Below are 13,356 nucleotides of genomic sequence, written 5' to 3'. Positions count from 1 at the left end.
ATTTACCTAATCTCCTGAGAGCTGATAGAATACATCAAGAAGAGGGGAAAACTCCCAAAGTTGTACCAGAGTAGATATGTGGTCTGATATGTGTCTTCTTATTCTGTGACCATCCACTTCCCTACCCCTTGCCTCTCCCTACTCTACTTTCAAAATGTACCTTGATTCTATAAATTCTATAAACTGGCTTTTCAAGTCAAACTTTAAGTATGTACCTTATTCTGTTTGCTCTTTGCTAAGGGTGAGCATTTCACTAAAGTGGATGTTGGGGAAACCTCCCATAGAAAGTGCAGAATCAGAGGACTATATATGATGAGATATAGTATACAGTGGAGAAAACATCAATTTTGCTCATTTTAAGCTAAGAAATAGATAAAAGAGAAGGCATGGACATTGACTTCAATCATTTCTTAAGAATGCTTAATTAATGTAATGACCAGCTATGATGAAACTTGGCTTTTTCCAACAATGAAATGATTCAAGGAAGTTCCAATAGATTTGTGATGGAAAGTGCAGTCCATATCTAGAGAGAACTATGGAGACTGAATGTGGTTCAAAACATAGTATTTTCTCCTTTTTGTTGTTTTTTTCTTCCTTATTTTTTTCCGCTTTGGATCTGATTTTTCTTGTGTAGCATGATATATATGGAAATGTGTTTAGAAATGCACATGGTTAGTATATATTGGATTGCTTGCTGTCTTAGGGAGGGTGGTGGTAGGGGAAGAGGAAGAAACATTTGAAACACAACGTTTTTCAAAGGTAAATGTTGAAAACTCTCTTTGAATATATTTGGAAAAATAACAATAATAATTTTTTAAAAGAATGCTTAATCAATGTGAAGCAAATGTCCTAGTGAGGATATCAAAAGAGCCTATGACCTTCTCAATCATCAAATACAACCCTTTGCTAAATGAAGAGATATGGCAGCTGAGAACAATTTCAGTTTAGAATATAAACTCCATTATAAAATCTCTAAGAGCAGCAGAGGAAGATTACAAGTAGTATCACTTTATTAATTTGTGTGAAATAACAAAGGGAAAAATAAATTCATAAAGAGCTTGTTAAATAATCCAATCAAATATAATAATCCTAAGAATTAGAGTGAAGAGCAGAAAAAATTTCTTAAGAGAAAAATATCTATAAAGATTTTTATGACACATTCTTTTCACCATCACAATGAGTGGACTTACATTTGGACCCAAACATCACCATCTCAATAGTCCTGCATAAAAGAGTAGAAATGGTGGTGAAGAGAATAAGAATTAGAAGAGAAGCTAAACTAAATCAAATAGATAAAGTGATGGTCCATGCTAATGGTTACATAGTTTTGAGGACACTGAGAGATCATTTTCAAGGTATGAGAAATAATGGAAGATATTGATGGCTTGGGAGGAAAATTTTAGACCTTTTTCTCCTCTAAAAAAATGGCAACTAAAGGATTTCAATAATCAGTAGTCCATATATTCTTTGAAAACCTGTATTTTTGACTAGACTCTTGTGTTACTTCTTCTGAGATAGTGAGTCCCCCTGGACACTGTGAATTATTATTGTTATTTGTCCTTCATTCATGAAGGTTATGCCTTGACTTGTGTAACTGAATATCAAGGCAGAAAACAATCCTTGACAGTAGACTGTACACTAAGTTATAAGACTGAATGTTGGGTTCATAGTTAGGACATTGTGGACATAGTCAGACTAGTACATTTGTTCACAAAGGTATGAATAAAAAAAAATTCATCCAAGATCTTTTAAAATACAGGAATAATATAATTTTTTTTAGCATTCTTTTAGCTTACCAGCCAATCAATCTGCAAAAGGAATAGATGAATTAGATCTGGAATAATTCAATATTGATTACTTCTACTAATAATAATCACTATTTTTACCAACTACCTGGTGAGTAATCCTGAAGCCTCACTAGTCTGTGTGTTTTAAAGAATATGTTTTCTTCCTTTTTTCTAAAATTACAACAAAGCCGCCTTCGTCCAGTCCTATAAAACAACTTCTATTCTCTGCAATTTTTCATTGATCAATTACAGCAATTCAACAATCCCAACCACAATTTCTGGAAGTTTTCAATATAAAACACATTGTAGCATGTACTTTATTCAGTACTTTCCCCGCCTTAAATTATGGCAAACTTAGAATTTTTGTTGACTAATTTTAATATTACTTTCTTAATCTAAATGATAGTGATATTGAAGAGAATAATTTTTATGGTCTCATTTTGTACAGTTTGGGATTTTAAGGAATAGAAACACAGTGATACACATAAACCAAACCTAGGTAATCAATTCTATGAATAGTATATAGCCAATACAGAGTCGCTTAGGGCATCAGAATCTATGAAGTTTTACGTAGAGGAGAGAAACTTTTATAAACTAACATAAACAGATCCTTTGCAATAAAATTGGTTATTTAATTTGGCAGTCATGGGTAGATGAGCTAAGGACATATATAGAGGGTTTTGTTTTGGCATTTTTGGGTTTTTGTTTTATTTTGTTTTGGTGTCAGTATCTAAAGGGTCAGAATCACCCATAATCCTAGCATCATTTATATTTCCCATCTTCATTTGGGTGAAAGGGTTTGGTCTAGTTAGACATATTAGTTTTCCATCCAAAAAATTTCATTCTTTCCATGGTACTTAAATATCCAGATTTGGTAGTCCCCCCAATCTAGTCTTAGTTCTTCTGCTTTTGGGGGGAGTAAGAAAGTACTTTTTCTTTTAATAAATGTTCTCTACTTTGATAGGTTCCAAATATTCCCCTTTTCCCACACAGAAAGCCTAGTCCTGCATCTTCCTAGAACATCTACCTAACCCTCCCACCAGCTCCCACCATTCCAGCAACACTATTTCTGAAATCTCACATAATGAAAATGCCCAGCTTCCTAGTTGGCGCCTACCAGTCTATGACATTGGCAATAGAAAACCAATCAGAAGTGACTGAGCAAGACCTTGCCCATCCTTATAAAACCTTCTTGGCATTCTGCGAATTCTGTTGTGTGGGAATGCCCAGGTGTGCCTTCATGGAACTGGAAGGAGTGGCAAGAGCCTGGCATAACCTGAATACTGGGTCCAGATGGAGCCTTTCATATAATCATCTATTCCTTTCCTCTTTCTGCCATGGTTTCAATCTTATTTCAAACAAGGTATGGATTTACTTTTTGGCCAAACCAAGGATGTACTCTGAACCTTTGGAGATGTAGTTGTATCCTTATCTGCTGGGTGATGGTGATACCTCTTTTCCCTCTATTCCTTTTCCCTACTGTTCTCTCTTTAATTTTCCCTGAGTATTTCAAATTAAGCACTTTTATATGTGCATATTAAAAACAAGCCAAATACAAGTCTTTTGCTTTTAATATAATTTAGCTGATTTGCTTATCCTGTGAAAATTTCTGAATTCCCAAAAATGAGTTCAGAGGACCAAGATAAACTGATACACTGGAGCCAGACAGTTTTTTAAATCCTGCTTCATGTTCATGTGCTCATTTTCTGAAGATCTAGAATTTAGCCCTGAAGAAGGGAGCAGCTTCTCACATCTATGGACAGGATAACTTCTTAAGGGTAATAGATCCCAAGGCAGAGTATCATTTGCTTATAATAGTTCTGCTCCTTCATTTGATTCTTAGTCAGAGAATTGTAAAAGGCTGAATATATCTCCAAAATATCAGTACATTGAATGAAATTTCTTGAACCTTCTTCAACTATTGCTTTCTCCTCTTCCTTTATCATCATCACTCTAATCCTAATTGTGAAAAGTAGAAGTCAACAGAGAAATTCCTGATTGGCCTTTATGGGAACCTAAGCTGTTCTGGGAAGCCAGTTATTTCATCCTGGGAGTCCTTAGTGGGGCCAAGTATTCATTATGTCTACAAATCTTTCTTGATTATCTGCTAGTCATTAATCTCTAAAGTCACTATGTTTTTAATGATATTGTAAAACTGTGGGAAAAAGAAAGCTGGTAGGTGAGAGTACTGCTGGAAAAAAATGACCTTCCCTCCTCCACACACCAGCTTTCATCTGGGGAGTATAAAACAGGGCTTTCAACCACATTTAGCTATACCTCTGTAACCATGAAGTCCCTAATGATTCTAGTCTTCGTGGGTTTAGCTGGTAAGATTCACTCATCCCTTCATTCCTCTGTCATTCTCCACTGCTTCTGAGTTTCTTCCCCTCTCTCAAGCTGGCCTTCTGTCTGTGTTCTTTCCACTGGCTTTCCAGGTCTTCCCTGTATGTCAATCTAGTTTCTGTCCTCACCTAACAACTCTTTCTTGGTTCCTTGTATAGGTTTTACCTTCCTATTTTTCATTTAAGTCTATCTTTTCTCGTATGCATCCCCATGGGTTCTGAACATCTAGCCAAAGAGATGGAAATCAGAGCAGGTGGAAATGGAAGTTTTTTGCAAGGGGGAGGGGGAAGAGAAATAAGGGAGGAGTAGGAAGCCAAGAAGGAAGTAAACTTTATCAGATTTAGGAAAAGAATGAGATGAACAAAACAAATTAAAATTCATTGAAAGAGGGAGTGAGTGAATAAGACTGAAGAAGAGGGAAGGGTAAGAGATCTTGCTCAGATTTTGTTCTGTTTGAGGTGAGATTATGGTATTTCTTCCACAATCTGATCTCCAAAGAAAGATATGTGAGGGGGAAAAAAAGAATAGAGTTTAATAAGTTTTTGCTGTTTGTTATTTAACTTATTTATTATTCCATTTGTCTGTCTATTTATCTATTTACTGATTTATTTATTTAGTTAGTTAATTTGTTTTGAGGCTATGTCAACATTACCTGACACAAGAAGGATGAAAAATCATGAGAGAGCAGAATAGGGATGCTCAAGATGGTGGGAGACACTGATTTACAGATGAAACTTTCAAAATTTTGAAAACCTGGCCAAATGATGGGGTATTTATGTCTGTTCTTTCAAGTGAGCCCAGACATAAGCCTGAAGTTAATGTCAGATTTTCTGTTTTGTAAGTTCTGAAAAGATTTGAGTCAGAGGACAGACAAAGACAATTTCTATTGACCAATGAATTGGTACCTGCCTATTTGTCTCTATCCTGCTCATTATTACCATTATCACTGTTCTCTTTAGTGAACCCAAAGGAATACAATCACAGAAATGACTCATAGGATTCAGCTCCACACTTTTTCTGCCTATTCCCTGTCATGGTATTAAATGGTTGTTAAGGTTGATGATGATAAGGAAGAGTAAAGCAATTTTGTTGTTAATGATAGTTATACTTCAAGTAATTATAGAGTCAATATAACCTCAGAATTAGAAATAACCTGTGGTTCATAAATTAATGAAACTATTGCTAGTGGTCAAGTCTTTAACATAGCTAATTTACTATTTCTTGTTCTATTTCCTTCTAAGTTGCTTTTTCCTCTGATGATGAAGATGATGACAAGATTGTCGGCGGTTACACTTGTGAGAAGAACTCTCTTCCCTACCAAGTGTCCCTGAATGTGGGCTACCATATCTGTGGTGGCTCCCTCATTAATAAAGAATGGGTACTGTCTGCTGCTCACTGTTACCACTAGTAAGTGACAGGATCTAACCTAACCAATTGTTTCTCAAGAAAAACTTTGAGTTTTCATGACGCTATTTGTTATTTTCCATGTCTGATACATGCAGATTATTCTCTCAAAGAAAATGTTCATGATATATATGCTATCATAGGCTGGATCAATAGAACAATGTACAGAAAAGAGATGTTATATTCCCATTGTACATTTTCTTATAGAGGTTGCTTGGTTTGATGTTAAAGAGCTTAGGGAGAAAAGTCTGCAAAATAGAAAAAAAAATAAATTCTGAGGAAATTAGCCTCTGTCTTCAGAACCACCTAGAATAAACTTAAGGAGGATGGGAGGAAAGGTGGTAAGGAAAGCAAGCTAGGCCACTAAACTAAGCTTAATGGTATTTGGTTTCCTGAAGGTTAGCAACCATCGTCAAGACCCTGTAAAAGATACATCTCTTAATTACTATACTCCTCTCCTCCATCACTCTTTAAAACTAAGGCACCTTCACCACACCACACCACACACCTTCCCACCTTCCCCATATATACTTGACTTTCTATCTTGAAATGCTCTACAGTAGATTCATGATCAATGAATCTAAAACTAAATAGAATATATTCCTAGGCTGGGGAAAGAAAGCTTCCCTGCCACAAAGACACTTCTAGTATTGAGCAAGATTTTCCTTTCCAGCCAGCGCTTTCAAGTGAGACTGGGAGAGAACAACCTCCAAGTTACTGAAGGAAGTGAACAGCTTATCCTTGCAGCAAAGGTCATCCTGCATCCAGGCTTCAACAGGGAGACCAAGGATAATGACATCATGCTGATTAAGCTGAAAACACCTGCTATTCTCAACAGAAAAGTTGCCCCCATCTCCTTGCCTCGCTCCTGTGCCTCCACAGGCACCAGGTGTCTCATCTCTGGTTGGGGCAACACCTTGAGCCACTATGGTAAGTTACATTGTCAGCTAGATGATATCAAGAAGCCAAGAATTCAAATGCTGCCTCAGAAAGTTACTAGATACTTTGCCATGGCCAAGCCAACCTAACTTATTCAGTCTAATTTTCCTCAAATGGGGACAATAATATCTACTTCCCATTTTTGCTGTGAGGGAAACCTTGAAATGTTGAGTAGATGTTAGTCATTATTCTTATCCTGCCTCATGTTCTTCCTCTTCTACTAGCATCCTTCTTATTCTCTATAGCCCTCACAAATCTCAGGATTGCCCCTAGAAGGTTGAAAAGAATATTCACATTGTGGCCCCAAAACCCTTTTTCTGAAGGGCTTCTTCCTTTCCTTTCTATTATTGCCACCAAACTATTCAAAGCCTTCAAATGATATTGAATGATCCTTCAGGTTTTCTGGACCAGCTACTGAAAGATTTTGCTTCCTTTGACCCAACCAGGAAATAAGTATTAGCTTAATAAATAAAAAAGGATAGAGCAAAATGAAAGAAAATAATGTACAGAGTTGAGAAATTACAAAAGGATGGAGGTATTCCCCAATTTAACATTATTTCACCATATTTCTGAAATCCTGTTCTTATCCCTGACCCAATTCTATCCAAGACTATTCACTGAGTGAGGTAAGAATAATTCTCCACTTAGATCAAGGGCTCTTCACTTGGGATCCTTGAAGTTTTTTTTTTCAATATTTTAACACTATTTCAGCATTACTCATTTCCTTTATAATACTAAATCATTTATCATATGAATTAAAAAAAAATATTTTGAGAAAGGGTCCATAGGCTTCAGCAGAATACCAGAGGGGTCCAGGATACAATAAAGATCTCCTGCTTTCTATGAAGTTATACTCCTTTACCTTTAACTAATGTCTCAGTTAATCTAAGCCTTTTCCAGATAACTATAAAGGACTAGATCATTTTCAAAAGCCAATGAGAAGCCTCATGGGCCAAGGTTTCAGAAAATCTCTACTTAAAGGCTAGCTCCTATACTTCTTAGCTGTTGCTTTTAGGAACCTTCTGCGAAGCACTTTGAGCTTCTGGTTCTTCATTTAAAAAATGAAAGATTTTGCCTAGATGAAATCTAAGAACCTTCCCTACTTTCAAAGTCTGTTGTTCAGATTTCTGGTACTCCCTTCAGTGTAACTGACTTTACAATTTTGACTTTTCTGCCCCCCATTTGCCTCTTACCTAGTTAAACTGGTTAAACTAGCCCTCTACCCACTGGTATGGCCTAAACACCAGAAATACTGGTGTTCAATTACCATCCATACCCTCCTCGCCTCTTCTCTATATGCAAATACCACCACCAGTCTCTTTCTATGAGTCTATCTTAAAACTGTTTTACAAAGCTATAAAAACTTTAAGAACATCATTAGAATAATATAGTGTTTCTCTTGAAGGGCCATCTCACCAAAATCTTTGATTTAGTCTCTTTTAGTCACCTTTGACTGTCTGTTTTATGTAGGAAGAATGAAGAAAAAATAGAGCCAAGTCCTAATCCTCAACAGGCTTTTAGTTGAGGTGAAAGAATAAGACAAGTATAGAAGTAACTATATTCTAAGCAGGAAGAGAAGTTTCATAAGAAAGGTCAAATTGCTTGAGTCCAGAAAAGGGAAAAAATGCAAACTCTCTTGTCTTTCCTGGATTCAACTCTCAGTATCTGTCTTTCCTGATCTCATAATTAAACACTCTAGCTGATCTTCCTAGTCTTCTTTATTGACCAGCTTTTTTTTCTCCACCCTTTCCCATTCTCTTCACAGTTGACTATCCCAACCTGCTACAGTGTTTGAATGTTCCCCTTCTGTCTGATGCTGAGTGCCAGGCCTCCTACCCTGAACAGATCACAAAAAACATGGTCTGTGCTGGTTTCCTAGGAGGAGGCAAAGATTCCTGCCAGGTATAACCCTGTTTGTTTACATTTTGGAGTCAAAAATACCTATAAAGAACCTGTCTGTGAATGGGGGGAGAAGAAGAAGGTAATAACTACAAAAAGCCTCTGGGAGCAGAAAGATTAGGGAATTTTCCTTTGCTCAGATCTTTGCTCCCTAGAGCAATCCCAAATTGGGGTGAAAAAAGCCTTATAATATTCAACAGAATCCCCTAATACCCATGTTGGAAGAAACCTCAAAAGCCATTTAGTCCATTGTGTACTTTACTAAGAATCTCCTCCACCAAAGTCATCACCAAAACTTTGTTTCATTCCTAAAGTTATACTTTGGTGAAGGAAAGTTCATCATCTGCAGAGACATCCCAACACACTTTGATTCTGGCTCAAGGTCCTTGATTCCTATTTGTTAGAAATAGGGAAGGAAAAGCAGTGTTGAGATGGAGAGAATTAGTGGGAAGGGAGGTAAAAAAAATAGTTGTGGGAATCTGAAGGATACATTAATTATAGAATTAGGCTAGAACTGAGGTTCTTAACCCAATGTCTGAAATAGATGTAGGTAGATGATAGATGATAGATAGATAGATAGTAGATAGACAGATAGTAGACAGATATTTCAATGTAATTGGTATTCTTTATAATGCTATGAATTTCATTTTATACATTTAAAAAACATTAATCTGAGAAGAAATCACTAGGCTTTAACAGATTGCCAAAAGATGTTCATAAAACAAACAAACAAAAAAAAGTTTAAAATGCCTGGAAGATCTTTAAAGTTTCTAACTCTAAAAGTCTATTATTTAAACCTTTAAACTAAAATACAAACTGCAATCTCTTCTCTTATTTTCCTATGTTCCTTATTCATCCATGTTCTCTTTCCGCAGGGAGACTCAGGGGGCCCTCTGGTCTGTAATGGAGAACTTCAGGGTATTATCTCTTGGGGCTTTGGCTGTGCTATAAAGAACTACCCTGGAGTATATACTAAGGTATGCAATTATGTGGATTGGATTGAGGAGATGATTATTGCCAACAGCTGAAGTCTCCAGAACCCTCTTCTTTCCATCTCCAATTGGGCTCTGACTTAGCATCGTAAAGTCAATAAAATAATTACCCTTTCATTGCCTATGTCTTTTTTTGAAGTTCCTTTACTCTCCATAAGCTTCTTCAGGTCAGATAGGTGGCAACACAATCCTGTCAGAGGACAAGAAACTTCCTTAGAGAGACCAAGTTATTTATTACAATATCTTCAAGCCCAGAGCACAGTATAAAGACCACATAACCTCATATGTAATCATCCATGTCAAAGTTACTGCTGCTTCTGGTCTCCTTTGGCCTACCTTGTGGTAAAAAATAATGTTTTCCATGAGTTGCATAGCCAAAACTTTCTGAATCCCTAAAACTATCTAATTGAGCACTGTCTACCTGTTTCTTTTTTACACTTGACTACAAGAAAGATGGCTTTTTTAAAACTCCATTTTAGATGATCTAGTCTTGTGCTGAACCCTTATTATATGTTAATTTCTTAAATTCTGAAAGATCTCCAAGGAGAAAGATTCTATTTTCTTGATAATCCTATCGATGTTTCAAACTCAACAAACCCAAAATATCCACCCCTTTTCCAATGTCTTTACAAGAGCACCACCATCCTTCCTGTCTCCCAGCTTCTTAAAATTAATATCATTATTAACATTTCCATTCTTATTCATCCCAAGTATAAAATCAGTTGTCAAGTTTTGTTCATCCTATCTCCATAAAATTTCTCATTTCTATCCTTTTGTATTCTCCTCATAGTGTCACTTCTCTAGTTCAGATGCTTATTAGCACTCATTTGGACTATTGAAATAGATTCCAAATTGTTCCTTCTACCTTAAGTGGTCCCTTATTCTCATCTATTATTGAAATTATTAACCACCTTGACTCAATGAGTTTCCTAAAGCACAAATAGGACTATGACTCTCTCCCATCAATGAACTCCAATTGCTTATCATCTCTAGGTCAAATATAAACTCTTTTGTTTGGCATTTAAAGTTCTTTACAATCTAGTTTCAAATTGTTTTTCTAGACTTATTACCCATAGCTCCCTTTCAGGTAGTCCATAATCCAGCCATACTAGTTTTCCAACTATATCTCATACATAACACTAAGTCTCCCATCTCTGCTCTTTTGCAATGACTGAAATAGACACCATCCTCTGAGTCTTGGAATTGCTAGGGCTTTTTTCCCCAAAAAAAACCATATTAAACACCATCTTCTATATGAAACTTTTCTTTCCCTTTCCAGTTGCTAACATCCTCCCTGAGTTATGTGTATATACACACATGTGTATGTAACATATATCTTCACATGTATGTATACATCTCACTATCTATACCTGCTTACATATATGCACACGTGTGTATATACTATTAGGGGTGAAAAAATGAATATATATATAATGAATATACATTATTAAAGTATATATGACAGCTCAGGGATCCTCAATTTTAAGAATTAAAAGGGGAAACTTTTAAAAGCACCTGTTAGTTCTAATATCTTCAAAGTGATTACATTCTGACTTGTTTCATGGGACTATTTTATGTCAAAATAAGAATAAAAGCTAACATTTATATTATACATACTATGTGCCAGAAATTATACTTAGCATTTTATAATGGTTGTCTCATTTGAATGATCTTTACAACAACCTTGGGAGGTACATGCTATTATTATCCCTATTTTACAGATGAGAAAACTGAGATAAATAGAGGTTAAGTGACTTTCTCAGTATCATAACACTAGTAAGTGTCTAAATAGGGTTCTACCTCAGGTCATCCTAATTCCAGGCTTAGCATTTGATTCAGCTATTGAACTACCTCATGCCTCTTTGACCTGCTTTTATCTGCCAAGTCTTGGATCCTGCCTTCTTACTCTTTCAACCAACTTTCTCTTCAGTACTGGATCTCCTGGGTTGGTAAACCCATATTGTAAAAACACCAATGAAGACAACAAAATTTTGTCCCACCTACCATTCTTTTCCCCACTCAGAAAGATCAAAATGAAAGATTTTCAGAACAATAAGCTCCAAACAAGATTTATTTAAATAAGCAATGACTATTAAATGAGAAAGGGAGTTAAAAGCACAAAGGTAAAGTTAGTGACTTGAATTATTACCATTTCTTTTGGATGATTAAACAATATAACGCAGTTATTATGATGAAGAGATCAAAAGAGACCAGAAATCATATCAGCCAGCATTTAATATCCATTGCTAGCTGTGAGACAGGGATGCCATTACTGTTTGAGAAAAATAAATTCCTTGCAAAACATGACATGGATTAAGGATGGTAATAGAAGATTACAAGAAGTAACACCTTTCCAAAAAAATGGTGGAGAGGAAAATGAGTTTGCAAAAAATGTGTCATGAGGTTCTACTAAGCCAACCCATTCTAGATACATTAATTGATCAGCATGTAAGAACAACCAATACAAATGTAATCAATGTTTGCAGGTCTTCTGAAATGACCTAGTCTCATAATTGATGACAGTTGAATCACCAGAGTATCTGAAGAGTCAAAATTGCAAATGACCCAAAGGAATCAACAATGGAAACAAGCAGGATTTAGCGTATTGTCACTGATGACTCACTTATAAAGTGTCACAAAAGAGATCATTTAGAAAATGTAAGATCAGAAAAAGAGACTAACTTGTCATGTAGCAAAACTGAGAAAAATAAATAGAAGAAGGTGAATTCCATAAACTAAGTGATCAAAGGAAGGTTACCAAGGATGGAGCCTTTAAGAAAGATTTATTGGAAAAAAAGAACATGAAGAATCATGCAGAATTGTAAATGGGTTGAACCTACAACAATGGAGTAGAATATCCACACAGACAATATCATAAATCAGTTGAAATATTGAATTGCCCCTAGAAATAATAGACATAAGATTTTTCAGTCAAACTTCAATCTCTTCTCACTTTTTTTTAGAAGATTATTTATTCATGTGTTCATTCATTCATTTAGGAAGACAATCATTGTTAAGTGACTTGCCTATGGTCACACAACTAAGTGTCAAGTGTCTAAGGCCGAATTTGAATTCAGGTCCTCCTGACTCCAAGACCAGTGCTCAATATATTGTAGCTCCCAGCTCTCCCCCCTTCACATTTTTTACCAAAGATAATTTTTTATTAAATGTCATAGAATCTGAACAGGGCACAGATTCTTTTTTGATTTAGGCACCCTGAAGATGGATTTCTATCTAATTGTATCCTCTTTATTTTTGTATTTGCATCCCTAGTACCTAACACAGTGGTTAGCACATAGTAAGTGCTTAAAAATGCTTTTTCATGCATTCATTCCTTTGTTCTCTTTTTTCTCCTATTTCTCTTTTTTCCCTTCTGGGGACTTAAAAGTCATTCTACTTTGGCAGTCCCAGGCAGGGAAATGCTACAATCTTCCTTGCTGTGAGTTTTCTAACATTTAAATAACACTTTATTCCAATTGTTTCCATGAATTCTATACATTCACAAAGATGCTCATCTCCTGTGATGATATCATGTCTGTTTTGTTAGCTTTCTCTTTACACTAGTTGTGATGGAGTACTCTAATGTATGTTTTAGACCCAACCCCATGAATATAGTCTAAAAGAAAGCATTAATTGCTCAACTCTCTATTAAGGCAGGGTAATTGCCTGCACCTATAAGCCAAATGGTCTTTCCCCTTTCCTCATTAAAAAACATGGTTTCAGAAACTTAGCTAGCAAGTATATTCTAAAAAACAGAGATAGTTCTGCCATGCCTTTTCAATAGTTTCATTTTCCTTTGTGTCTCTAACTCAAAGACCATCAGCAACCTAAAAGGCTCTGAGTCCAGTAACAAACACTGGCCATGTAATGACTGGAGTGACACTTTTTTTTCCACATACAGAGACCACTGAAAACATACACATATATACACACATATGCATAATAAGGTATCATTCATTTACAATATTTTAAGAGCTCTAATATTTCTATTT

General features: G+C 35.8%; 1 protein-coding gene across 1 annotated transcript; it reads left to right on the top strand.

Moving 5' to 3' along the window:
• The first annotated feature begins 6,213 nt into the window (after positions 1 to 6,213).
• LOC141545235 (anionic trypsin-like) lies at positions 6,214 to 9,436 on the top strand. Its single transcript, XM_074272273.1, has 3 exons — positions 6,214 to 6,464; positions 8,239 to 8,375; positions 9,248 to 9,436. The coding sequence occupies exons 1-3, from the start codon at positions 6,335 to 6,337 to the stop codon at positions 9,398 to 9,400; spliced, it is 420 nt and encodes a 139-aa protein (XP_074128374.1). The 5' UTR covers positions 6,214 to 6,334; the 3' UTR covers positions 9,401 to 9,436.
• The last annotated feature ends 3,920 nt before the right edge of the window (positions 9,437 to 13,356 follow it).

The sequence above is a fragment of the Sminthopsis crassicaudata genome, chromosome 5 (assembly GCF_048593235.1).
Source record: "Sminthopsis crassicaudata isolate SCR6 chromosome 5, ASM4859323v1, whole genome shotgun sequence".
Taxonomy (NCBI): Eukaryota; Metazoa; Chordata; class Mammalia; order Dasyuromorphia; family Dasyuridae; genus Sminthopsis; species Sminthopsis crassicaudata.
Note: the sequence above shows the minus strand (reverse complement) of the source record. Positions and strands in the feature narration are given on the sequence as shown.

Coding starts and splice junctions, on each gene's coding strand:
- LOC141545235 (XM_074272273.1), top strand. CDS start 6,335: ATGCTGATTAAGCTGAAAACACCTGCTATTCTCAACAGAAAAGTTGCC. Junction 6,465..8,238: donor CAACACCTTGAGCCACTATG/GTAAGTTACATT, acceptor TTCTCTTCACAG/TTGACTATCCCAACCTGCTA. Junction 8,376..9,247: donor GAGGCAAAGATTCCTGCCAG/GTATAACCCTGT, acceptor CTCTTTCCGCAG/GGAGACTCAGGGGGCCCTCT.